This window comes from Acipenser ruthenus, chromosome 47, assembly GCF_902713425.1.
Source record: "Acipenser ruthenus chromosome 47, fAciRut3.2 maternal haplotype, whole genome shotgun sequence".
Classification (NCBI taxonomy): domain Eukaryota; kingdom Metazoa; phylum Chordata; class Actinopteri; order Acipenseriformes; family Acipenseridae; genus Acipenser; species Acipenser ruthenus.
In genome coordinates, this window is record NC_081235.1 from 6742665 (window position 1) to 6765544 (window position 22880).

At 48.3% G+C, this 22880-nt stretch overlaps 1 protein-coding gene across 3 annotated transcripts in view; it reads left to right on the plus strand.

Moving 5' to 3' along the window:
* LOC117428948 (fibrillin-2-like) overlaps positions 1-22880 on the plus strand; it is a 57532-nt gene that overhangs the window by 27966 nt on the left and 6686 nt on the right. For all 3 annotated transcript variants that reach the window (XM_059014313.1, XM_059014315.1, XM_059014314.1), the window contains exons 11-55: positions 468-674; positions 1133-1276; positions 1864-1983; positions 2369-2494; positions 2884-3006; positions 3473-3748; positions 4090-4143; positions 4501-4626; positions 4942-5067; positions 5243-5362; positions 5473-5610; positions 6062-6112; positions 6232-6357; positions 7021-7248; positions 7796-7921; positions 8166-8294; positions 9171-9296; positions 9555-9680; positions 9770-9892; positions 10415-10540; positions 10871-10996; positions 11326-11448; positions 11952-12074; positions 12584-12709; positions 12974-13096; positions 14061-14183; positions 14647-14808; positions 15131-15199; positions 15735-15860; positions 16375-16500; positions 16922-17071; positions 17452-17523; positions 17622-17747; positions 18172-18297; positions 18396-18521; positions 18711-18827; positions 19336-19464; positions 19580-19699; positions 20145-20270; positions 20511-20660; positions 20959-21024; positions 21643-21768; positions 22184-22303; positions 22409-22531; positions 22613-22744. In XM_059014313.1, the coding sequence (XP_058870296.1) occupies positions 468-674; positions 1133-1276; positions 1864-1983; positions 2369-2494; positions 2884-3006; positions 3473-3748; positions 4090-4143; positions 4501-4626; positions 4942-5067; positions 5243-5362; positions 5473-5610; positions 6062-6112; positions 6232-6357; positions 7021-7248; positions 7796-7921; positions 8166-8294; positions 9171-9296; positions 9555-9680; positions 9770-9892; positions 10415-10540; positions 10871-10996; positions 11326-11448; positions 11952-12074; positions 12584-12709; positions 12974-13096; positions 14061-14183; positions 14647-14808; positions 15131-15199; positions 15735-15860; positions 16375-16500; positions 16922-17071; positions 17452-17523; positions 17622-17747; positions 18172-18297; positions 18396-18521; positions 18711-18827; positions 19336-19464; positions 19580-19699; positions 20145-20270; positions 20511-20660; positions 20959-21024; positions 21643-21768; positions 22184-22303; positions 22409-22531; positions 22613-22744 (5757 nt within the window). The remainder of the gene's footprint in view (positions 1-467; positions 675-1132; positions 1277-1863; positions 1984-2368; positions 2495-2883; positions 3007-3472; positions 3749-4089; positions 4144-4500; positions 4627-4941; positions 5068-5242; positions 5363-5472; positions 5611-6061; positions 6113-6231; positions 6358-7020; positions 7249-7795; positions 7922-8165; positions 8295-9170; positions 9297-9554; positions 9681-9769; positions 9893-10414; positions 10541-10870; positions 10997-11325; positions 11449-11951; positions 12075-12583; positions 12710-12973; positions 13097-14060; positions 14184-14646; positions 14809-15130; positions 15200-15734; positions 15861-16374; positions 16501-16921; positions 17072-17451; positions 17524-17621; positions 17748-18171; positions 18298-18395; positions 18522-18710; positions 18828-19335; positions 19465-19579; positions 19700-20144; positions 20271-20510; positions 20661-20958; positions 21025-21642; positions 21769-22183; positions 22304-22408; positions 22532-22612; positions 22745-22880) is intronic.

Consider the following 22880-nt stretch of genomic DNA (forward strand, 5'->3'; position numbering starts at 1 on the left):
AGAGTCGATGGCCTCTAATAGTCCCCTGATTTCTTTCCCCCCTGTCAGGAAAGGAGGCCTGTTTTGGGGGAGAGCTAACGGCAGCCTCCCTTTCTTTAGTGACATTTTCCAGGCCGCTGCCTGCTGAGAGCTGGGCTTGAGAACTCGTCTCTCTCTCACACACACACACACAAAGGGCTTGCTTACATGGTATCTAAAACCACAACTGAAGGCATTAAACTGAGGGAACATGAAGGCTTGGAACTTGGTTTTAGGAGACTATGTTTCAGGACACTGCTTGGCACACCAGGGGAGACTTGGAGTTTGATACAGCAACCTCAAACTAGGTCTCCCGTTCTCCTGGAAAGTGGCTTTGTGTTCCTTCAGCTTTAGACATTCTTTACCGCTTCATAAAGAACTGTAACTTAGAGCAATTGCAACCCAATAGGTAAGTTTCCATCTCAAACCCGTCTCCCTCTCTCTTCCAGATGAGTTTCACCGGTTGTGTATTGCGGGGGTTCCCCATGGTGGGGGGAGCAATGGGGGGTTCCCACAAATTCCTAACTTCAACTACAACAACGGGCCGGGCAGAGGCGGGAACGGGGGCTACATCGACCAGAGGGGCAACGGAGGCAACGGGGGAAACGGAGGCATCGGGGGTAACAGGGGCAACGGTCTTCCCAGCTCCAGCATCGGTAAGCAGAATCACGATTTATTATTTAGCCATCTCTACCCTTATAAAAGTTTACCATAGTACGGGGCTGGCCAACCCTGGCCCTGGAGAGCCACAATCCTGCAGGTTTTCTGGGTGTCTTTAAATCCTCAATGGCTAAACACCTGGAAAGAAAATGTTAGTGTTGACCGATGGAAAAAAAAACTGGTGCAATTAGGTATCTCGGGTGGAACGAAAACCAGAAGACCCTGCGGCTCATGGACCAGGGTTGGCCACCCCTGCCATAGTAAAAGCACAGCAAAGAGTAATAAAGCTTTTTTATTAATCAAGATAAAGGTTTGTGAATACGCCCCTATAGCTATGTAGTTTTTTGTCTTGTTGTGTATGTTTGTCTTTCACAAATAACAAATGCATTTCTGATTATGGAACTGAAGTTGTGTGAACTGACCTCCTGTTGGTTTGCGTGTGTCGTGTCTGCAGGCACAGCCACCCTGAACCAGACCATTGATATCTGCAAGCACTTCACGAACCTGTGTCTGAACGGACGCTGCATTCCCACCCCATCCAGCTACCGCTGCGAGTGCAACATGGGCTTCAGACAGGACGTGCGTGGAGAGTGTGTGGGTAGGTAGAGGACTCTCCGCACTGCACACCTATGAGCATCGCAACTCCTCTGAGCAAGACGTTTCCCACTTCATACTCCAGCCCGTACACACAGCAGCTGCACTACTAAATCATTGGATTATTATTATTATTATTAATTTATTTGGCAGACGCCTTTATCCAAGGCGACTTACAGGTGTTACAGGGCAATACAAGGTTACCGTCCAAAACAATATTTAAATACATAGTCAGAGGGGTAGATTTCTGTTAATTATGGCTCCCAGCCAGCCAGCCAGCACACCACAAGGAGTTAATTGGGGAAGCTGGTTTGGATCTTCTCCCTGCCCCAATGCCAAGGCGAAGTCTCTGGAGGAAGGGGCTGTTTATCCTGGCTGGGATAGAGCCAAGATAAACTCCCAGCTCTGAGCTCCCCTCGCCAGGCAGGCAGGCAGGCAAGCAGGCCCCCCGGCTCCCATCGAGGGCTCAGAGTGGGAGATTGTTTCAGCTGGAGCTGGTTGTTTACTCAGGGGTCAGAGCAGCCCTCCTGCCAGCCTATCACAGCCTGCCGTTTCACCGATTTTGTTTTTTCTTGTTTGTTCGCTGCTCAGATGTGGACGAGTGCACCAGCAACCCCTGCGTGAACGGAGACTGTGTGAACAACCCCGGGTCGTACCACTGCAAGTGCCACGAGGGATACCAGAGCACCCCCACCAAGCAGGCCTGCATTGGTATGTCCCGTCTCTCAGCAACAGGGGTTTCTAAAACCGTCATGCAAAAATGCGAAATATTTATTTTATGGTAAAATGCATTTTTAGATATTAAAAAAAAAAAAAAAAAGTTAACAGAATCGTGCTATAATCACGATTTCATGTCACAAATCACATGACTAGAAATGACCAATAATAAATACCATCCTTTATCATCCTCGCTGTTACACTGCCACTGCATCTCCTTAATATATCGTCAGTAGCACTATTTCCTAAGAAAAAACGCACCAAATGAAGTCTCAGAAGCTAAATACATATGCAGCTGGTTTTATTCAAAGGTTGCAACCTGCAAGGTTTTGAAGAGACGCTCCCGGTGTAGCCTGACTCTCGCTGTTCCTCCTCACAGATATCGACGAGTGCATCATGAACGGAGTGATGTGCAGGAACGGCCGCTGTGTCAACACGGACGGCAGCTTCCAGTGCATCTGCAACGCTGGCTTTGAGCTCACACCCGACGGCAAGAACTGCGTGGGTGAGTGCGCCCGCAGTACCGCGCCTCTCCTAGAGGGGGCGATGGAGGGCACGCTGTCCCTTGACTCCTTTACAGACATGCAGACCTGCAGTCTGCACCATGGAAAACAATAGGGCATGATAAAATCGATCAGAATACACCTTGACTTTTTAAATTGCATACATTGTCGCAGCAGTACAACAGCAGTGTCCCCCACCTGGGATTGAACCCACGACCCTCCGGTCAAGAGTTCAGAGCCCTAACCACTATACCACACTGCTGCCCCACTGGTCACTGGTGCCTTACCAGTTGATCAATGACGGTTTACTGCTGTACCTTTTAATACAGAATCAGACTTGCAGCGGTCAGCTGCTCGCTCGCTCGCTGACCCCCTCCCCTCTCTGTTTCAGATCATGACGAGTGCGCTACCACCAACATGTGTCTCAACGGGATGTGCATCAACGAGGACGGCAGCTTCAAGTGTATCTGCAAACCCGGCTTCGTCCTGGCTCCCAATGGCCGCTACTGCACGGGTATGACTGGGAGGGGGAGCGGGGCTGGACCAGGGCGGTGGGGGAGAACGACAGGGGTGGACTTGGGAACGAGCGTGCGATATTGGAGGAGCTCTGCTGCCATAACTCTACTTACCACCAGATGGTGCTAAAGGGCTACACAGTCAAGATGCAGGAGGACACTTGGTGACGTGTGAGGAAAGTTACACTTGTAGACAGATGATGATGAATTGAGGTTTGCCTATTCATTGAATGTAGAGTTGTTCAATTCTAATTATCAGTGATTTCTAATCTAAAAACACACACACAAAAAAAAAAAAATATCACTGACCGATTAAAGAGTAGCACAGCTTCAGTATTTGTTCTACTTCTAAGCATTTCGAGTACAGATTGTCCTTGCAATGTGATAAAAAGCGCCTTGCGTGGGACTGGCCTGATTTCATGGGCTGCCTTTCTGCTTTCTCTCTCCCTCCCTGCTCCTCCTCAGATATCGATGAGTGCCAGACCCCGGGGATCTGCATGAACGGCCGCTGTATCAACTCGGAGGGCTCGTTCCGCTGCGAGTGTCTGCCCGGGCTGGCCATCGACGTGGACGGCCGTGTCTGCGTGGACACCCACATGCGCAGCACCTGCTACGGGGGCATCAAGAAGGGCACCTGCAACCGGCCGTTCCCTGGCGCCGTCACCAAGTCCGAATGCTGCTGCGCCAGCCAAGAGCACGGCTTCGGGGAGCCCTGCCAACCCTGCCCTGCCAGGAACTCCGGTAACCAGCGCCACCCTTTCAATACACTGCATTGCAAAGCTTCTCCTGGAGTATCATTGTGGAGAATAGTCTTGTGTCTTATTCTTTTTGGAACTGTAACTGTACTGTAAGTATTGGAGTAAAACAGCTTGGAGAATCTGGATCTTAGAGTGCAGGTCAAATGTGATGCTCATCAAAGTGTACTAAATGTTTTATAATTATAAGGCAATGCAGCTCGTCAGGACCGTCATGTGTATTGTGCCGTGTTTAAGATGACCTGCGTTTCACTGCAGTGTTGTGTTGCTCCCCTGCCTGTGACACTGTCTGTCTCTAACCCTGACTGTCCTGTTCTGTCTCTCCAGCCGAATTCCAGGCACTCTGCAGCAGTGGCATTGGAATCACAGCTGACGGGAGAGGTGGGTTTATGCTTTGCCAAGAAAAGGGCTTTCCACATGAATATGTGCGGAATGCATCGCAAACGGGATTGGAATCAAGTAGAAAAGAGTAGATCGGTTACATTTGAAACACGAATCATAAAGTATTTTCTTAAATTATGGCGCATACTTATTTTATCATTGCTTTTTATTAATGCATTTTAATGAGATGGTTTATTCGTTGAAAGCCGCTATATAAGTCTAAGTTGGATTGCAATGTATATGGAGTAAAGCACCAATGGTTAAATGCCACTGAAACCAGCATTGTGCGTGCTGTTAATCTAATCTGAGTGTGCTGTCAGACCGGCCTCTTGAACTCAGTGTGTGTGTGTCCCTCAGATATTAACGAGTGCGCCTTGGACCCAGATATCTGTCAGAACGGGATGTGTGAGAACCTGAGAGGAAGTTACCGCTGCATCTGCAACACGGGCTACGAGTCAGACCCAAGCGGCAAGAACTGCATCGGTGAGTCACAGCGCCCCCCGCGGGCACCCCTTTGTAACAGCAGCTCAGACCAGCCTCAAGCACGTGTTTGCATATTGTGCTGAATTCCTCTGTCCCGTGAATGCAGGGTAGGACTTCGGCACTTTGCAGGGTATTGATCTGCTTGAAAGGTTTTCCGATATATTCACTCCAGGCGGTCTACTTATTTCCTACAACAGAAGCAATGGGGTGTTCTGATACATGTGCACACTACTGTATATATATAGAGAGAGATATAGAATAGATATATTGTTTTGTATTGTATATTGTCGGTTTAATCCACCCCTGTTCCTCTAGACATCGACGAGTGTGCTGTGAACAGGCTGCTGTGTGATAACGGCCTGTGCCGTAACACCCCTGGCAGCTACACCTGCACCTGCCCCAAGGGCTACGTGTTCAGACCTGACTCCGAGACCTGCGAGGGTGAGTCTGCACTAGCTACAGCCAGCCCTGTCTCAGTCTGCTGTGTGCCAAGAGTCTTTAAATCATTTTGTATGGCTGGATTCTTTTAAAATGACTGTCCATTTCTTTTGTGTCAACATGTGGTTTTGTCCTCTTACACTCTCCCCCCACCCCCTCACTCTTACCTGCGTTTCAGACGTCAACGAGTGTGAGTCGAGTCCTTGTGTGAACGGGGTGTGTCGCAACACGGCCGGGTCCTTCAACTGCGAGTGCTCTCACGGCAGCAAGCTGGACTCGACCAACACCATCTGCGTGGGTAAGAGCCGTCTGTAAAACTGCCTGCCTGTTTCTAGGGTTTCCTTGTATCACAGGCCAGCACTGCCTGTGTGTGGTGTGTAACCCGCCTGTGTTTCTCTCGCTCTGCAGACAGCATGAAGGGTACCTGCTGGCTGAACATCAATGATGGCCGCTGCGAGGTGAACATCAACGGAGCCACGTTGAAGTCGGAGTGCTGCTCCACTCTGGGGGCGGCCTGGGGGAGCCCCTGTGACCGCTGTGAGATCGGTGAGGAGGCTTTTTACCAATAATCAAACCCAGCGATAGGAAACCTTCATAAATCCTTAATAAAAAAAAACTGGCGAAACCAGCATAAGCATATATTAAACTCGGTTTATTGATTTTTCCAGTTTCAGAATATAACAAAGCCATGATTACATCTGTATGTACATTTACAAAACCATCAATGCATCACATACAAAAAAAAGGAAATGTGTTATTAAAAGACCAAAATGTACTGAAGCTTTGTTTCCAATGCATTTCATTTAAATATTTTTGTCTTGAATTTTCATTACTATATCACATTAACAGATGAAAAACAAGAGCACAAGCATATTAAAGGATGCGCTGCAGGAATTTCAATTGCAACACCAATATATGTCACCGCAGTGTACTACTAGTGTGTTTGAGGTATGCTTAGCTCTGGGCTGATCGTCTCTCTCTCTGTGTCTCTCTGCAGACACAGCCTGCCCAAGAGGCTTTGCTAGAATGAAGGGCGTCGTCTGTGAAGGTAAGTCCTGCAGGGTATCTACTATATACAGTGTGGAGCTGCTTTTCAACAATCTGGAGTTTGGTTTACCGGAACACCCCGCTCTAACCCAGCTGTTTTCCCTCCCCCTGCCTGCCCAGATGTGAACGAGTGTGAGGTGTTTCCGGGCGTGTGCACTAACGGGCGCTGCGTGAACAACCAGGGGTCCTTCATGTGCGTCTGTCCCGAGGGGCTCACCCTGGACGGGACGGGACGCACCTGTGTTGGTAAGCGAGGCGCTGGGATTTCGGTGCATCCTGTAGAAACAGCAGAAAGCTCTCCCTTTCCATGGCATTGGGTAGGGGGAGGCTGTCTTTGCTGGTTGTAGATGTACAGATGTTTAGAAGGTGGGAATGATCTGTTACATGTAACTCTGTCTTTGCGCTAAGATCAAGTGATGCGCCTACTTTTAAAATCCCTACATTGAGATCTAGTATGGGCCAGCGTGCCTTTGTATATCAGGCATCCCATCTTTGGAACTGATTGCCTTTGAACAGCCTCTTCACAATACCTTTTAAATCACTCATAAATATGTATTTTCAATCTGACCAGAGTTACAAATCCTGTCAATTGTTTTGTTTTTTATGCTTCCATTTTGTATTACTGTTCAATCCTGGTTAAATAATGTTTGAAATTTGTATTCTAGATTCAGTCGACCATTTGATAATCTGTAGCTGTTTCAGATTAAATAATGTTTATTTTTCACATTGCATGCCCCTATATGCCAGGGTATTTAACTTAAATACATTTTAACACAATAAAGTTGAAAATGCATGCTACTGAGTATCATTTTAGTAGTAAACATCATAAAAAAAATGACTACAGACTCCCTCTAAAATGCTCTGTATAGTTCCTCCTTGCGCTGTGAATGACGGCTGTGTTCTGTGCAGACGTGCGGGTGGAGCAGTGCTATATGAAGTGGGAGGAGGATGAATGCGTAGAGCCCCTGCCTGGGAAGTTCCGGGTGGACATGTGTTGCTGCTCCGTGGGGGCTGCCTGGGGTATCGACTGTGAGGCGTGCCCCAATCCCGGGACCCAGGAGTACGAGACCATCTGCCCACGAGGACCGGGCTTCGCCAACCGCGGAGATGTGCTCTCGGGACGAGCCTTTTATAAAGGTACCGGGGGGAGGGAAGGATCCGGCTGCTATACAGGGTACACAGTCCATCTTAACAGGAACTTTTATTTTTACATCTATCAGTGAGGACTGATGTCATGGCTATTAGAATGCTCTGGAATTTTCATCAGCCAATTAGGAAGCTGCATTGCAGGGCCCATACCGATTGGTAGTCGAGCACGGAACTTTCAGATAGGACTAGCTGTAGCGATTTATAAAAAGCGAAATGGAAATAACAGTAAAGCCAATGGTTTCTAATCGTAATGAAACCCTGATTACCTGACATTAACTTGGGGGGGTTGAGCTTGTCTGTACTCTTACCTTCCTATTCCGTCAACTAACAGGCGGTAAGCCTTTCATACAGGGCTCTATTGCTTGATTTGAAGTAAGCCCATCTTATCCTCAAGTTTATGTATTATAAACAGCGAAATACAGGCTGATCTACCTCATTGTAAACCAAATCACTGGACAAGACCTACAGTAGAAGTTACCAGGAAAGCATCAACTATTATCGGTATGAGTCTCACCACCCCTCTCTCTTTCCGCAGATGTGAACGAGTGTAAGGTGTTCTCCGGGCTGTGCTCTCACGGAACGTGCCGGAACACCATCGGAAGCTTCCGGTGTCGCTGCAGCAGCGGCTTCGCCCTCAACATGGAGGAGAGGAACTGCACAGGTAGGAGGCGACAAGGAGCTTTTTTACTGCACCAACTGGGACTTAACTGTTCTGGAACTATGCTGGTCTGCAGTGCTGACCGCCTGTCTACAGTGACCACTCACATGAACCCTGTTCTGAATTGTATTGTATAATTTGATGATTGTGGGCTTAGCAGCTAAATGAAAGTTAGCCCTTCGTGCTTATGGAAACACAATGATTGGCACAGTGACATCTCTCCCCTCCTCTCTGCCTCTGTGTACAGATATTGATGAGTGCCGTATCTCCCCGGACCTGTGTGGACACGGCACCTGTGTGAACACGCCCGGCAGCTTCGAGTGCGAGTGCTTTGAGGGCTACGAGAGCGGCTTCATGATGATGAAGAACTGCATGGGTAAGATCAGAGCATATAACACACGCAGATCAGAGCATATAACACACATGCAGATCAGAGCGTATAACACGCAGATCAGAGCGTATAACACACACAGATCAGAGTGTATAACACACACAGATCAGAGTGTATAACACGCAGATCAGAGCGTATAACACACACAGATCAGAGTGTATAACACGCAGATCAGAGCGTATAACACACACAGATCAGAGTGTATAACACACACAGATCAGAGCATATAACACACGCAGATCAGAGCGTATAACACACACAGATCAGAGCGTATAACACACGCAGATCAGAGCATATAACACACGCAGATCAGAGCGTATAACACACGCAGATCAGAGCGTATAACACACACAGATCAGAGCGTATAACACACGCAGATCAGAGCGTATAACACACGCAGATCAGAGCGTATAACACACGCAGATCAGAGCATATAACACACGCAGATCAGAGCATATAACACACGCAGATCAGAGCGTATAACACACACAGATCAGAGCGTATAACACACGCAGATCAGAGCATATAACACACAGAGATTCATATGGCTCTGGAGCTGGCAGATCTAACACTCTCTCAGGGCTCTTTTTGAGAGTCATTGAAAAATACACTGTGCTGAAATGCTTATCTACCTTAACTTTCTTTCAGCGTGACTGAAGACCTTACAAGTGAGTGTGTAAAGCGATAGATAAATAACCTGTCAGGTCAGGCTAATCTCTTTATGGATTTTCATCTGGAATGTTATCGCTGCGCAGCTGAAAGCTTTGAAAGGACCTTGCACAGGCAGAAAGTCTGGCTGCATTTTAATGAATATGTCAAATATCTTTCTAACATGCTCTCTCTCTCTCTCTCTCTGGGCAGACATCGACGAGTGTGAGAGGGACCCCCTGCTGTGCCGTGGCGGGACGTGCATCAACACCGACGGCAGCTACGAGTGCACCTGCCCCCCCGGCCACGAGCTCACCCCAGACGGGACGTCCTGCGTGGGTAAGGCTCGTCAACAACAATATCTCCCTCTGTAAACCTGGGTTCAATCAAAAACTATTGCAGGGTCAATGGCAACACTATACGGTCCATTAATAGCATTTTACTATTATTTTGTGTGTGTTTAGGGTTTTATGTTTAGAATATTTAAAGATCTGATGGATCACTTTCCAAATGTAGATCTTTAACTGCTGATGAAAAGCCCTAGTGTTGTACATAGTGTTGCTTTCCCTCCTAACGCTGCGTTGGCCGTTTTTTCAGATGTGAACGAGTGCGAGCTGAGTGACAACCTGTGCAGAAACGGCCGCTGTGTCAACATGATTGGCACCTACCAGTGCTCCTGTGAACCCGGGTACCAGGCCACCCCAGACAGGCAGGGCTGCGTCGGTAAGCACCCCCCATCCCAGCAGAACCATCTCTTTTTAAAGTTCAGTAAACCCAGTGCCCCAGTCCTGATCGTCTCTGTGTTGTTTCAGATATCGACGAGTGTACCATCATGAACGGAGGCTGTGACACCCACTGCACCAACTCGGAGGGCAGTTATGAGTGCAGCTGTGCGGGGGGCTACGCGCTGATGCCTGATAAGAGGACGTGTGCAGGTGAGACCCCCTACACTTAAACAGCGCTCATCTGCATTGCAGATTCAACAGCGTACCTCCCACTGATTCGCAGATGAGAAATAGATGGGTTTGTAAGTCAAACACTTTTGATGTTATTAGTTGGGAGACGAGAAATTCTACATGTACGGAGATGCAAGACAGACTTCACCTTGCCTCCCTGCAAGCGTATGATTTGGTGCGGTTGTTTGACAGCGGTCATCCACGGCTGCAGCATTGGACTGTAGTGCCTGTGTTTGATTATTGGGAATATGCCTGTAAGGCAAGCAAAACAATAACAGTTACCCAAACTATAAACTGTGTTTTTTTCCCCTTGAATTAAGTTATTCACTGTATTGTATACAGTATTTTAGTACCTGAGAAGGGGTGGAAGAAGTTTGACAGTGTGTTCTACATGATGGTTGGAAAGTAGACCTCCCTATCGCTGTTCCGCTGACCTGACCTCCAGCTCTCGCTCCAGTGCGCCCCCTGCTGTCTCTAACGCGTCGTTACTTTGTGCCGCAGACATCGACGAGTGCGAGGATAACCCTGACATCTGTGACGGGGGCCAGTGCACCAACATCCCCGGGGAGTACCGCTGCCTCTGCTTCGATGGGTTCATGTCGTCCATGGACATGCGGACCTGTATCGGTAAGCATTGCCCTGTCCACTCTGCTGCACAGCAATGCCACAGATCCCCTCTGTACCTTACTGTACACTGCTGTGTACCTTACTATAATATAAACTCACCTGTATCTTACTATAGCAGAGTCTCCAATTCTTCCACGATCTCTATCTCTCCATACCTCATCGTGACAGAGACCGCCACCTGTTCCCCTATATACCTGCCTTCAACAGATCCCCCAGCCAACCCATCTATACTTCTCTGTAACAATGTAACGTTTGTATCTAGAATGCGAATCTCTTCCAAAATGGCCAGAATAGGGCTGAACTCACTGACTTTTCAATGGGCTTCCCCAGATGTGAACGAGTGCGACCTGAACCCCAACATCTGTCTCCATGGCGACTGCGAGAACACCAAGGGCTCCTTCATCTGTCACTGCCAGCTGGGCTACTTTGTGAAAAAAGGAACCACAGGGTGCACAGGTACAGGGCATGCATGGGCACACTGCCTTTCAATGACTGCTGCACTATCATGGGTTCAAGGCATTGCAGCTAGCAGAAGCAGGCACCAGCTGCTGCATTACCCTTGCACATTAACATCAGATAAAGCAGGGTAAAAGTCACAAGGTAGGCAATACCTACTGTAATGCTGGACTGATGAAGGTGCTAGAATGATTGTCTGCTTGAAGTAGTTTTAAGTTTTGCCTCAGCCTAGGCTATGCTGGATTTATTATAACAGCCTCTTTCTGCTGTGTGCTGGCTGGAAAAATAAAATAGCGAAACTGATTGCGTCGTCTGTGTTTCCGTTTCAGATATCGATGAGTGTGAGATCGGGGCGCACAATTGCGACATGCACGCCGCGTGTGTGAACGTGCCAGGGAGCTTCAAGTGTCGGTGCCGCGATGGCTGGGTAGGGGACGGGCTCAAGTGTGTGGGTAAGTGAGGTGGGCATGGGGAGGGCTAGATTTGGGCAGCATGGAGATCAAAATACCTGAATGGGGAAGCAATGGCGTGGAAATATACAGCTATGGCCAAAAGATTTGCATCACCAAGAATTTTAGGATTGAGACATAGACATCATCAAAGAAACTACAAAATGATATCGCAAAAGTCTGCCAGAAGCTATAATAGCAGTACAGTGTTTCATGATAGATTTTGAAATGTAAAATGTGTCACTTTTTATATGCAAAACTATAAAGCGGTATGTAATTCAGTATGTTAACGTAACATTATTCAGCAGGATTCATTCGACCTTTATGAAAATTAGTTAATTCTATAGGGTGATGCTAAACTTTTGGCCATAGCCTTACGTATGCAATAAGGTAGGAAAATGATTATTTCATTAGCAAAAGCATGCATTCTCTGCAACACTTATTTGTTGCATTGGGGTGAAGGAATTCTTTAGCACTGTGCTGATCTTTCTTGTGTTGTTTTGCAGACGTGGATGAATGCTCCACTGAAGAGCACAACTGCAATGCCAATGCCAACTGCCACAACACCCCAGGCTCCTACCGCTGTGCCTGCAAGGACGGCTTCAGCGGGGACGGCTTCTTCTGCTCAGGTAAGGAGCGCCCCTTACTGGGGGGGGCAAGGGTGGGACAGCTTTAGGAAATGTAATTACAATTATTGCAGGGATGGAAATAAGACTCCCACTGCATAGCAGTGTGATCCATTCCTGGATTTACTATGAGTTTAGTAAGACACACCTGAGCTTGTAAACGATACACTGTGGCTAATCAAGCTAGTAGCAAAACCTGGAATAGATGAAACTGCTACGCAATAGGAGTCCATTTCTGAACTGCACACGTGCAAATGAAATTGGAGTCCAGTTTTAGTACCTTATATCTTTCCTGTTGTAATTATACACGTAGCTAAATAGCAACACATTTGTAATTACAGGGTAATTAAAGAGTTGAGTTTTCTAATAGTTCTGTAGGTAAGCTTTTTAACAAAAGCGTAAAAGTGGGAATACTTCGTTATTTTTACTAGTAAAAATCTCCCGGCACCAACAAATTGCTTCTTTCCTCAAACCCGCCTTTGCTTACTCCCACCCCTCTCCCCCTCCCCCAGACGTGGACGAGTGTGCGGACAATGTGAACCTGTGTGAGAACGGGCAGTGCCTGAACGCGCCCGGGGGGTACCGCTGCGAGTGTGAGATGGGCTTCACCCCGACCGAGGACAGCAAGGCCTGCCAGGGTGAGTCTCTTGCAAGCCCTTTTCAAGTTTGCTTTTCCGAAACAGAGCAGAGCGTGCTGCAATCACACCAGCTGCCTGTGCACCGAGACACCTGAGAAGCTGTAAACTCTTCAAGCCTCCTATGGTGTATATCTTGAAAGTGATGGCCTCAATGCTTAGCTGTGCAACATGAGGGCTGCATGCTAACAGATGTTGCCCTTCAGTCGAGCTCACCTGCTAAGTGAATTCCTGCATGTGCTTTCTCTCTCTCCCCCCCTCCCCCAGACATCGACGAGTGCACCTTCCAGAACATCTGTGTGTTCGGCACCTGTCAGAACCTGCCGGCCATGTTCAGGTGTATCTGTGACGACGGGTATGAGCTGGACCGCAGCGGAGGAAACTGCACAGGTGAGTCCAGACCACCTGTACCCTTCACTATTCAACACACTGAAAAAGAATGCAAAAAACATCTACTTTAGCCATTCTTGTTGACTAAGCCGTTTTGTTTAGAAGAGCAATCCAGAACTTGCCATTCATATTGCATTCCAAAAGAATGCGACATGAATGTAAGAACAGGATTCCTATTTGCCGGGGGACACCTCTCACCTGTTACTGGTTTAACTGCCTGTACAATGGTTACCCTTTACATTGAGCATCCTTCCGTGGGACCTCTGTATCTGTGCAATTGATCCCAGATGTCTCAGGTCTAATGAGAAGGTTTTCCCACATGAATCATTACCCTGTTCTACATCCAGCTGCTCACAGAACATTAAGCCCAGTGGCAATGTTAACAGATTAGTAATGCTATGCCATTCACCCTCATGCATTATTCCTGTCTTTCCCTATTATTATTATTATTATTATTATTATTATTATTATTATTATTATTATTATTATTATTATTATTATTATTATTAATAATGAGTCATTTAGCAGACGCTTTTATCCAAAGAGACTAGGGGGGTGAACTATGCATCAACACCTGCTGCAGAGTCACTTACAATAGGACCTTGGTTTTACGTCTCATCAGAGCACAAGGAGGTTAAGTGACTTCCTCAGGGTCACACACAGTGAGTCAGCGGCTGAGCCGGGATTAGAACCGGCGACCTCCTGGTATCCAGCCCTTTTCTTTAACCACTGGACCGCCAAGTCTATCTCTATACTTAGCTTTTTCAGTGTATATGTATGCTACTTACTGACCATGTTTGAATTGACATGCTCTTACCTTTCAGGTGTTATGCTTGAACTTCAGCAGAATACATTGTGCATAACATTCAGATTTGTTTTAGGCTATATAGGCTATAACATACTGCATGGGCGACACTGGTACCCTAACCGTGTTCCTGGCTGTCTCTCTCTCGCTCTGTTTCAGATGTCAATGAATGTGCCGACCCTGTGAACTGCATCAACGGTCTGTGTGTGAACACCCCGGGCAGCTACCTGTGCAACTGCCCCCCAGACTTCGAGCTCAACCCCACCGGGGTGGGCTGTGTTGGTAAGAGCGCCTCTCGCTGGAGGGGTTTGGTAGTGCAGCACTGATACATCCTTACAGTGCTATCTAAGAGAGGAAGGGGGGGATGAGTTCAGAGAAACTCTGGACTTTCCAATCATTAGAATTAAACATACATTTCGAAATAGTATTGTTAGATTGTCTTTCCTATTACCCAGAAGCTTATTATAATACCTGCCTAGAAGTCACAGAAGTGCAGTTCATTGTTTTGCACACGTTAATCAGAAAAGTAGCAGTGAGGCTGAATTGAACATTAAGATATGCTGTTACAGTATTTCGCCTGTGAAGGTCTTCACTACTTCTGTAGTGAAGCTGCTAGCTGTTAAAAGTGTCCAATCCTGCAGGGGTTTTGTTTGAATGAGAGTCTAAATGCTAATCCTCTCTCTCTCTCTCTCTTCTCCCTCTCCCTCTTCCTCCCTCCCTCTTCCTCCCTCTCTCTCTCTCTCAGACACGCGTGTTGGGAACTGCTTCCTGGACACACTGACACGCGGTGACGGCGGTCTTTCCTGCAGCGCGGAGATTGGTGTTGGGGTCACCCGGGCATCCTGCTGCTGCTCCCTCGGGGGTGCCTGGGGAAACCCCTGTGAACTGTGCCCCCTCGTCAACTCCAGTACGTACCCACATGTGTGACATACCCTCCACTATTACATATCGGATCTATTACACCGTATGCAATAGAATACCTGACTCACTCCGACTGCACTGCCTCATGTGTGATATACTCTCCAATATCAAATACAATACCATTCACATTTCTATAGTGCCTTTCATCACAAGCATCCCAAAGCCCTTCACACAGAAAAAATATATAACAGAATGCAACAGAATACTTGACATGATCTGTTTCTGTGCTGCAGAATCTTGTACAGCACACATTTAAAAAAAACCTCATTAAAAAGTGTCCCGATTCAACCCATTCCTCTCCCTTCCAGCGGAGTACAAGACGCTGTGCCCCGGAGGAGAGGGATTCCGTCCCAACCCCATCACTGTCATCTTGGAGGGTGAGTGCGCAGCTCAGGCAAGGCTCGTGTCATTGGGATTCAGCAGCACAGCTTATCGCTCTGACTGCCATGAGTATTTTACTACAGTAATAGAAAAGAAAGCAGTAATATATTTAAACTAAATATTTCATATGTCTGTAAAATAGTATTACGGGTTGTTGACTTCACGGATACTCCCCCAGATCTTGCAGTTTTACTAGTCACCTTCATATCGAATGCTATTAGTGGAATAGACCATCAAGCCTCCACAGGGGTGTTCACTTGAAAGAAAGAAATGCATGTACACAGTTAGACATACTCCTGTTTACACTGTGTGTCTTAAATAGATCAAATGCTTAGGGCTACGCTATGAAAATGAATATAAGTAGCCTTACAACACATACCAGTATATGGACAATGCATTCCCCTGCCTGCTCCCATTGGGATTAACCAAGCACAGCAGCCCTGGTTATGAGTAGAGGGTGAGTTGTGACTGGGAGGGAGAGTCCTCTCCAGTCCTGGTGATGTCACAGCTGACCCTGCATTTGTGCCGCAGACATTGACGAGTGCCAGGAGCTGCCAGGCCTGTGCCAGGGAGGGAACTGCGTCAACACCTTCGGCAGCTTCCAGTGCGAGTGCCCGGCCGGCTACCACCTCAACGAGGAGACCCGCATCTGCGAGGGTGAGGGGCTGGGGGGAGAGGGGCTAGGGAAAGGGAGGTTGTAGGGGGGCTGGAGAGAGGGGGGGGCTATGGAAAGGGAGGCTGTAGGGGGGCTGGAGAGAGGGGGGGGGGGCTAGGGAAAGGGAGGCTGTAGGGGGGCTGGAGAGAGGGGGGTGGCTAGGGAAAGGGAGGCTGTAGGGGGGCTGGAGAGAGGGGAACTGGGGAGAGAGGGGGGCCTGAGGATTTAGAAGAAACTGGAGAGACTAGGGGGACTGGCTGATTGCAGAATGATATTCTTTTAGACCCTGATTTACGCAGTTGTATGTATAATCTCTATTGCAGGGCATAATATGCTATGCTGTTCATCATGCATATTTGAATATGATTCTGTACCCTGGAAGAGACTGACACTAGTATGTAGATACTGGGACTCACTGGGAGTGTTTAACAGCTTGTAAAACAGTAGCTACAGACACACTGGTACTTTTCTAGCTGAATATGGTGTCAATGCATTGGGGACGTTCTGTTTTTGCAGATATTGACGAGTGCACAGTCCACATTGGGATCTGTGGCCCTGGCACCTGTTACAACACGCTGGGCAACTACACCTGCGTCTGCCCTCCGGAGTACATGCAGGTCAACGGGGGCAACAACTGCATGGGTACGTAAGGCCATAGGGGCCCTGGACAAAGGGGTGGGCAGTATTGGGAGATAGCATCCACTATTGCAACTACTGCAAAGGGCTGTTGGGGAGTACAGTGGGAAGCGGATTTATAAGGGTGTATTGGAAAGGACCATTGCATTAGGAAGACAGAACTATTGTGTGGGTACAGGCGGGAGGGGGAGAGAACCATTTATTTAATCATTTATTTAACCAGGAGATTTACATATTGAGACCAAGGCGTCATTTACAAGGGGAAGTTGTAGAAGTAAAGTAAAGATCATTATTATAAAACTGTCCACTCGCGACTGGAACCCTGTCAGAGCCATCGGTGTGTCTGTAAGCCCGTGTGTCTAGTGGTCCCTGACGGAGGTCTCTCTCTGTCTCCCTCTCCCTCCTGTCTTCGTGTCTTGTGTTGCAGACATGAGGAAGAGCGTGTGCTACCGTAACTTCAACGACACGTGTGAGAACGAGCTCTCCTTCAATATGACCAAGAAGATGTGCTGCTGCTCCTACAACGTGGGCAAAGCGTGGAACAAGCCCTGCGAGTCCTGCCCCACCCCCGCCACCAGTAAGTGACACGAGCCACGAGAGTCACGCTAGCTAGCCACCGACCCTCCTTCCAAGTTCCAGCCTATCGCGGTCCCTGTCAGCAAACAATACACAACTTGGCCTGGACATCGAGGTCAACGCTTAAGATTCTAGGTCATGGTGACCCCTTTTTGCGTTTCATGAAACTGTTAAAAGAAGTCATTACGCATACCGTATAAAGGTACTGCTTTTTCAAGGAGCTGAAACCTGACTTGCTAATCTATTGAAAGAATCGCTCATGTATTTATTTATTTTTTTTACTGTCCTGCCACCGTTATTGTGTTAAGTCTATCCCTGGTATGGGATCGGTATACAGGTATTCTCTGCCTCTTCTCTAACCCTGTCTCTGTTCATTTGCAGCTGAGTATCAGCTTCTCTGTGGGAACCAGGCTCCAGGCTTTATCATTGACATCCATACTGGAAAACCAATTGGTAAGTCACAGTGGTATTCCTAAAAAAAAAATTAAACTTTTTTTTTTTTTTTTTTTTTTTAATCGTGACTGATGTTGTTTTCACGGCTGCCGCTGCAGATATCGACGAGTGCCGTGAGATCCCTGGAATCTGTGCCAACGGCGTGTGCATCAATCAGATCGGCAGCTTCCGCTGTGAGTGTCCCATGGGATTCAGCTACAACAACATCCTGCTCGTCTGCGAAGGTGAGGCTGGGCGTCTGGATCACGGGGTCGGATTGGAGCCGTCGAGCTTTAACATTTAACCAGGACCTCTGCTTAAAACCTCAGTCAGGCCTGAATTGTTTCTGTCGAGCTGAAGAATGCGAAATTAAGTAATATAATTAAAAAAACTCCTTTTTTGAGAATAGGACAGGAGAAATACAGATGTCCCGTCAGTACTTTAAGAACTCCACATACTGAAAAATAACTTGTATGATTGCAGTCAAGGAATGTCAAAACATGTTTGTAGTCACAGCTGATATAATTCTTACTTGGCTTTTGTCACTACGATACAGAAACCTTGGTCGCTTGTCAACGCTTCTTTCGGTGTTAAGATAAGGACTGAAAGGGTTCAATGAGGCTATCGAGAGAGGAGCTGCCTGTCTTGACCTGCTCTTTCCCTCTGCAGATATTGACGAGTGTAACAATGGGGACAACTTGTGCCAGCGAAACGCCAACTGCATTAACATCCCCGGGAGCTACCGCTGCGAGTGCTCTCCTGGCTTCAAACTGTCCCCCAGCGGTGCCTGCGTGGGTGAGTGCCAGGGGCTGGACCCCAAATCAAACCCATTCCTCTCCGGGTCTCCGGGTCTCTGTCTTTACCTCTCCCGTTCGCTCTCTCTCTCCCCGCAGATCGCAACGAGTGTCAGGAGATCCCCAACGCATGCAGCCACGGCGAGTGCATCGACACGCAGGGCAGCTACAGGTGTCTCTGCCACAATGGCTTCAAGGCCACTGCGGACCAGACCATGTGCATGGGTAAGAACACAGCCCAGCCGCCACACAGCTCTGTACACCAGCAGCTGGCGGTTAGGAGGAGTGATAGGGCAGTGGAGCCGGGCTGGGGCTGGTTTAAGCTGAGGGGTTTGAGAAGGGGAGGTAGATATAGGCTGCAGGGTCTCAATAAGGGAGGTTTTATACTGATTGTGTTTCTCTCTCCCTCCGCAGATATTGACGAGTGTGACAGGCAGCACTGTGGAAACGGTACCTGTAAGAACACAGTGGGCTCCTACAACTGCCTGTGCTTCCCTGGCTTCGAGCTGACTCACAACAACGACTGCATGGGTACGGAGAGCACTAGCCTCTAGTAACACTGTGGATAACAGATGCGCCTTGTTATCGCTGAAGAATCTTTAAACAATATATACAGTATATACATGTATCCATCGATACAGAGCATTGAAACCCAGCGCACGGCTCTCTGTCCAAGGATCCAACAGGATACTCATGCATCGCTAGAAAGACTTTACGAAGAAGAAAAGCAATTGATCAACTGTTTTAATAATTAGCTACAATGTTTCATCTTCCGCTTTCTTCAGATGGCATGCTAGAAACAATGTCGCTGTTTAAGTTTGAAAGCTGACTTGCAGATGAATGTTCTAAGAACACTGAGACACAGACAGTTCTGAAGTAGAGTTCCAATCCTAAATGTGAATGAAAGGCATCGATATGTGTGACCAGGCACAGCAGATCCGCGTCATTTATTTTGTTTTGCAAGCTATTTAAATGGCACTGGTGTATGCTGTAGATATGCACTCTGAATAACCGCTGGCTGCTGTCCTGTCTCTTGCAGATGTGGACGAGTGCACCGCTCTCATTGGGCAGGTGTGTCGGAACGGGCAGTGCATCAACAACCTGGGCTCCTTCCAGTGTCTGTGCCAAGAGGGCTACGAGCTGACCGCGGACGGCAAGAACTGCGTCGGTACGGCACTCCTTTTGAAGACGAACGCGTCACACGGGCTGCTCTCAACTGGAACGCTCGTGAAGTTCCATGCCTGTTTTTCTAATCAGAGATCTTCTCCTGGTTCCCTCTGCAGATATCAACGAGTGCGTCAGCTTCCCTGGGACCTGCTCCCCCGGGACCTGTCAGAACCTGGACGGCTCGTTTCGCTGTATCTGCCCCCCCGGGTACGAGGTGCAGAACGACAACTGCAACGGTGAGCGCGCCGCCAGACACGCAGGCGCACACAGTCTCGCTGTGCGCGCTGTGGAGCTAGTCTTTTAATGAAAGGTTTTTTTTTTTCATTGCAGAGTTACTGCATCCAAAACACTGGAGTCTTAGCATTGCATTAGTTTTTTTTGGGCTACACAAGGCTTAGACATAGTGAGGTCAGAACATCGAGTGGGATTAGAAACCTCACTAATAATAATAATAATAATAGTCTTAATAACGTTTTTATATTTTGTAGCCTTCTCAGATATATTAGTGCTCTCCTTGCATGCAAGTTGCTTGTAACTCTTAATCAATTAAGCGTGCTCGTTACACATCTGAGACCGTCAGTGATCCGTACGACGGCAGTAGCTACAGTGATTAGACTGGGTGTGAGATACCCTGGTGTGACAGGCTGGGTTGCCTGCTAACAGTGCTGTTTTTCTTGGCAGACATCGACGAGTGTGAAGAAGAGCCCAATATCTGCCTGTTTGGGTCCTGCACCAACACACCCGGCAGCTTCCAGTGCATCTGCCAGCCCGGCTTCGTGCTGTCCGACAACGGCCGCCGCTGCTTCGGTGAGTCCTGCAACACTCCAGCTGCAATTAGTACCCGAGCTGCGAGCATCCTGATATTGTAAATCACACGGAGATAAAACATGTTACTGCTAAACATGATCCCACATTCCTAATTATTACAGAGTGCAGAATTTCACATGCAGAATGTTCTACAGGCTAAATTTCAGTCCACCGCGTGGGACTGCACAGCGAGTTTGCTAATCCTTCCTCTGTTTGTTTTCCACACTCTTCCCCCTGCAGACACCCGGCAGAGCTTCTGCTTCACTCGATTTGACGCTGGCAAGTGCTCGGTGCCGAAAGCTTTCAACACCACCAAGGACAAGTGTTGCTGCAGCACGATGCCGGGCGAGGGCTGGGGAGACCCCTGCGACCTGTGCCCACAGGAAGGAGGTGAGTGCCCATCCAGGGACCCCCACAGTCAAACCACCTGCTAGCCAGATACCTGTCCTTTTATTTTTTTTTTTTATTCGGTTCATTTTTTTTTCCAAAAACAGAAATAACAGTACAATACTCCCCCCTATTAACGGGAAAGAGAGGATGGACAAAAAAAAGGAGTAAGGCAATGAGAAGATAGTCTTGCTGGCTTTGTTTAATAAAAACGTTTTAGTGGATTTTAGCTCTCCCAGACTGCAGCGTTGTTCCTTTTTCTAATAAAGTTTCCTTTCTGTTTTTTTTTTCTTTCTTTCAGTTGCGTTCCATGCCCTTTGCCCATACGGTCATGGAACAATCATTGGCAAAGGAAACACCCGTGAAGGTGGGTACCCTTGGGCACCCTGACTTTACAGCAGAGAGCCTTAATACACAAGAACAGCGGGCAGCAGCCTTACACACTGGAGACCAGAGGCGTGCATTTTAACTGGGCTAAAATTGAACACATGTATCCGTTCCTATTTATTATTTCTGTAAGGGAGGAGGAAATTAAAATGACATCCCTGCAGGAGAGGACAGCAACCTCGTACGCAAGAAAGACAGAGGCTGTAGATTGGCCAAAGTGGTCCCTTCCACTCCTGGTCTTTGTTCCAACCCTGTTCTAAATTGTTTAATTGAACCAATTAAACCTCCGTCCAGACCCTGAAATAGTGAATGATATCATTTTACCTGTAAAACCTGGAGTGGAATTGTCTTCCAGGACTGGGATTGGACACCCCTGCTGCAGAATGACAGCGCAGTAGACTTTGTATTAGGTATATCAGAGCAGTTAGTGTGAAGGTGGCAGTAGCCTTGAGACAGTGATAGAACCTTGGAATGTTTATAGCAGCCTTGGGTATGGTGATCTAGCACTGCTCAGTTACACACTACCCAGGGGCTGGTGCGGGTTTATTGGGGTGAGTTTCCCCCTGACGGAGGTACTTGTTTTTGCCCTCCCTTCCAGACGTGAACGAGTGCCTGGATAACCCCGGGATCTGCGTGAACGGGATCTGCATCAACACGGACGGATCCTTCCGCTGCGAGTGTCCCTTCGGATACAGCCTGGACTACACTGGGGTCAACTGCGTCGGTGAGGCTTCCCGTCTGCAAAGTGGAAACAGAATAGCTTAGACTGGAATAGGAACAGGGATCTCTACTGGAGAGAAAGATTTTGATTATCCCAGTTCTGCTTGTGCCGGCACTATTGGAAGCGAGAGGGCTTCCGCTTTGAGGGGCTTTCCAGGTCAAAGCTACTTATATCTGAGAGCTGTTCAATTTGGAGATTGATCTGGGCCAGCCTGCCACTGGCTCAGATATCACATCCAAACGGTCCACCGACAAGCTCCTTGTAATTGCACAGGCAGCAACAACGGTGACTAGGACAGAAAAACACAGCTCCTGGTTGTTGATCTTTCTTTTCTAGTGCGTTACTGATTTGAACGTGCGCGCGTGTGTGTGTGTGTGTGTTGCATCGGAGCTTGTCTGACCCCCTCCTCTGCCACCAGACACCGACGAGTGCTCTATCGGTAACCCGTGCGGAAACGGGACCTGCAGCAACGTGGTGGGCGGCTTCGAGTGTGCCTGCGACGAGGGCTTCGAACCCGGGCCCATGATGACCTGCGAGGGTGAGTGTGTTCAGAGATCCGCAGGGTGCAGTCCTGCGCCTCTTCTGGAGGAGCTGCTGAGCCGTCCCGCTGTCCTCCTGACCCTGCCTGTCTCTCTGTCCGCAGACATCAACGAGTGCTCCCAGAACCCTCTGCTGTGCGCGTTCCGCTGCATCAACACCTTCGGAGGCTACGAGTGCACCTGCCCGGCCGGGTACGTGCTGCGCGACGACAACCGGATGTGCCGAGGTAAGAGGGGCGCTCTGGAGGCCTGTCGGTTATCCCAGCCTCGCTGCATGGAACTCAGTCCCTCTCTCCGTCTCTCCTCAGACCAGGACGAGTGCTCGGATGGACTCGATGACTGCGTGTCTCAGGGGATGATGTGCAAGAACCTCATCGGCACCTTCATGTGCATCTGCCCCCCAGGCATGCAGCGCCGACCAGATGGAGAGGGCTGTATGGGTGAGTTGGGGGCTCTAGGGAGGGGTCACGGTAGAGGAGGCATTACGGGAGGTTCAAAAAGGACACGCCTTCCTGGGTCATCCTGGGAATTGGCCTGTGTGTGTGTCTCAGTTTTCTCCAGATAGTGTAAGATAGT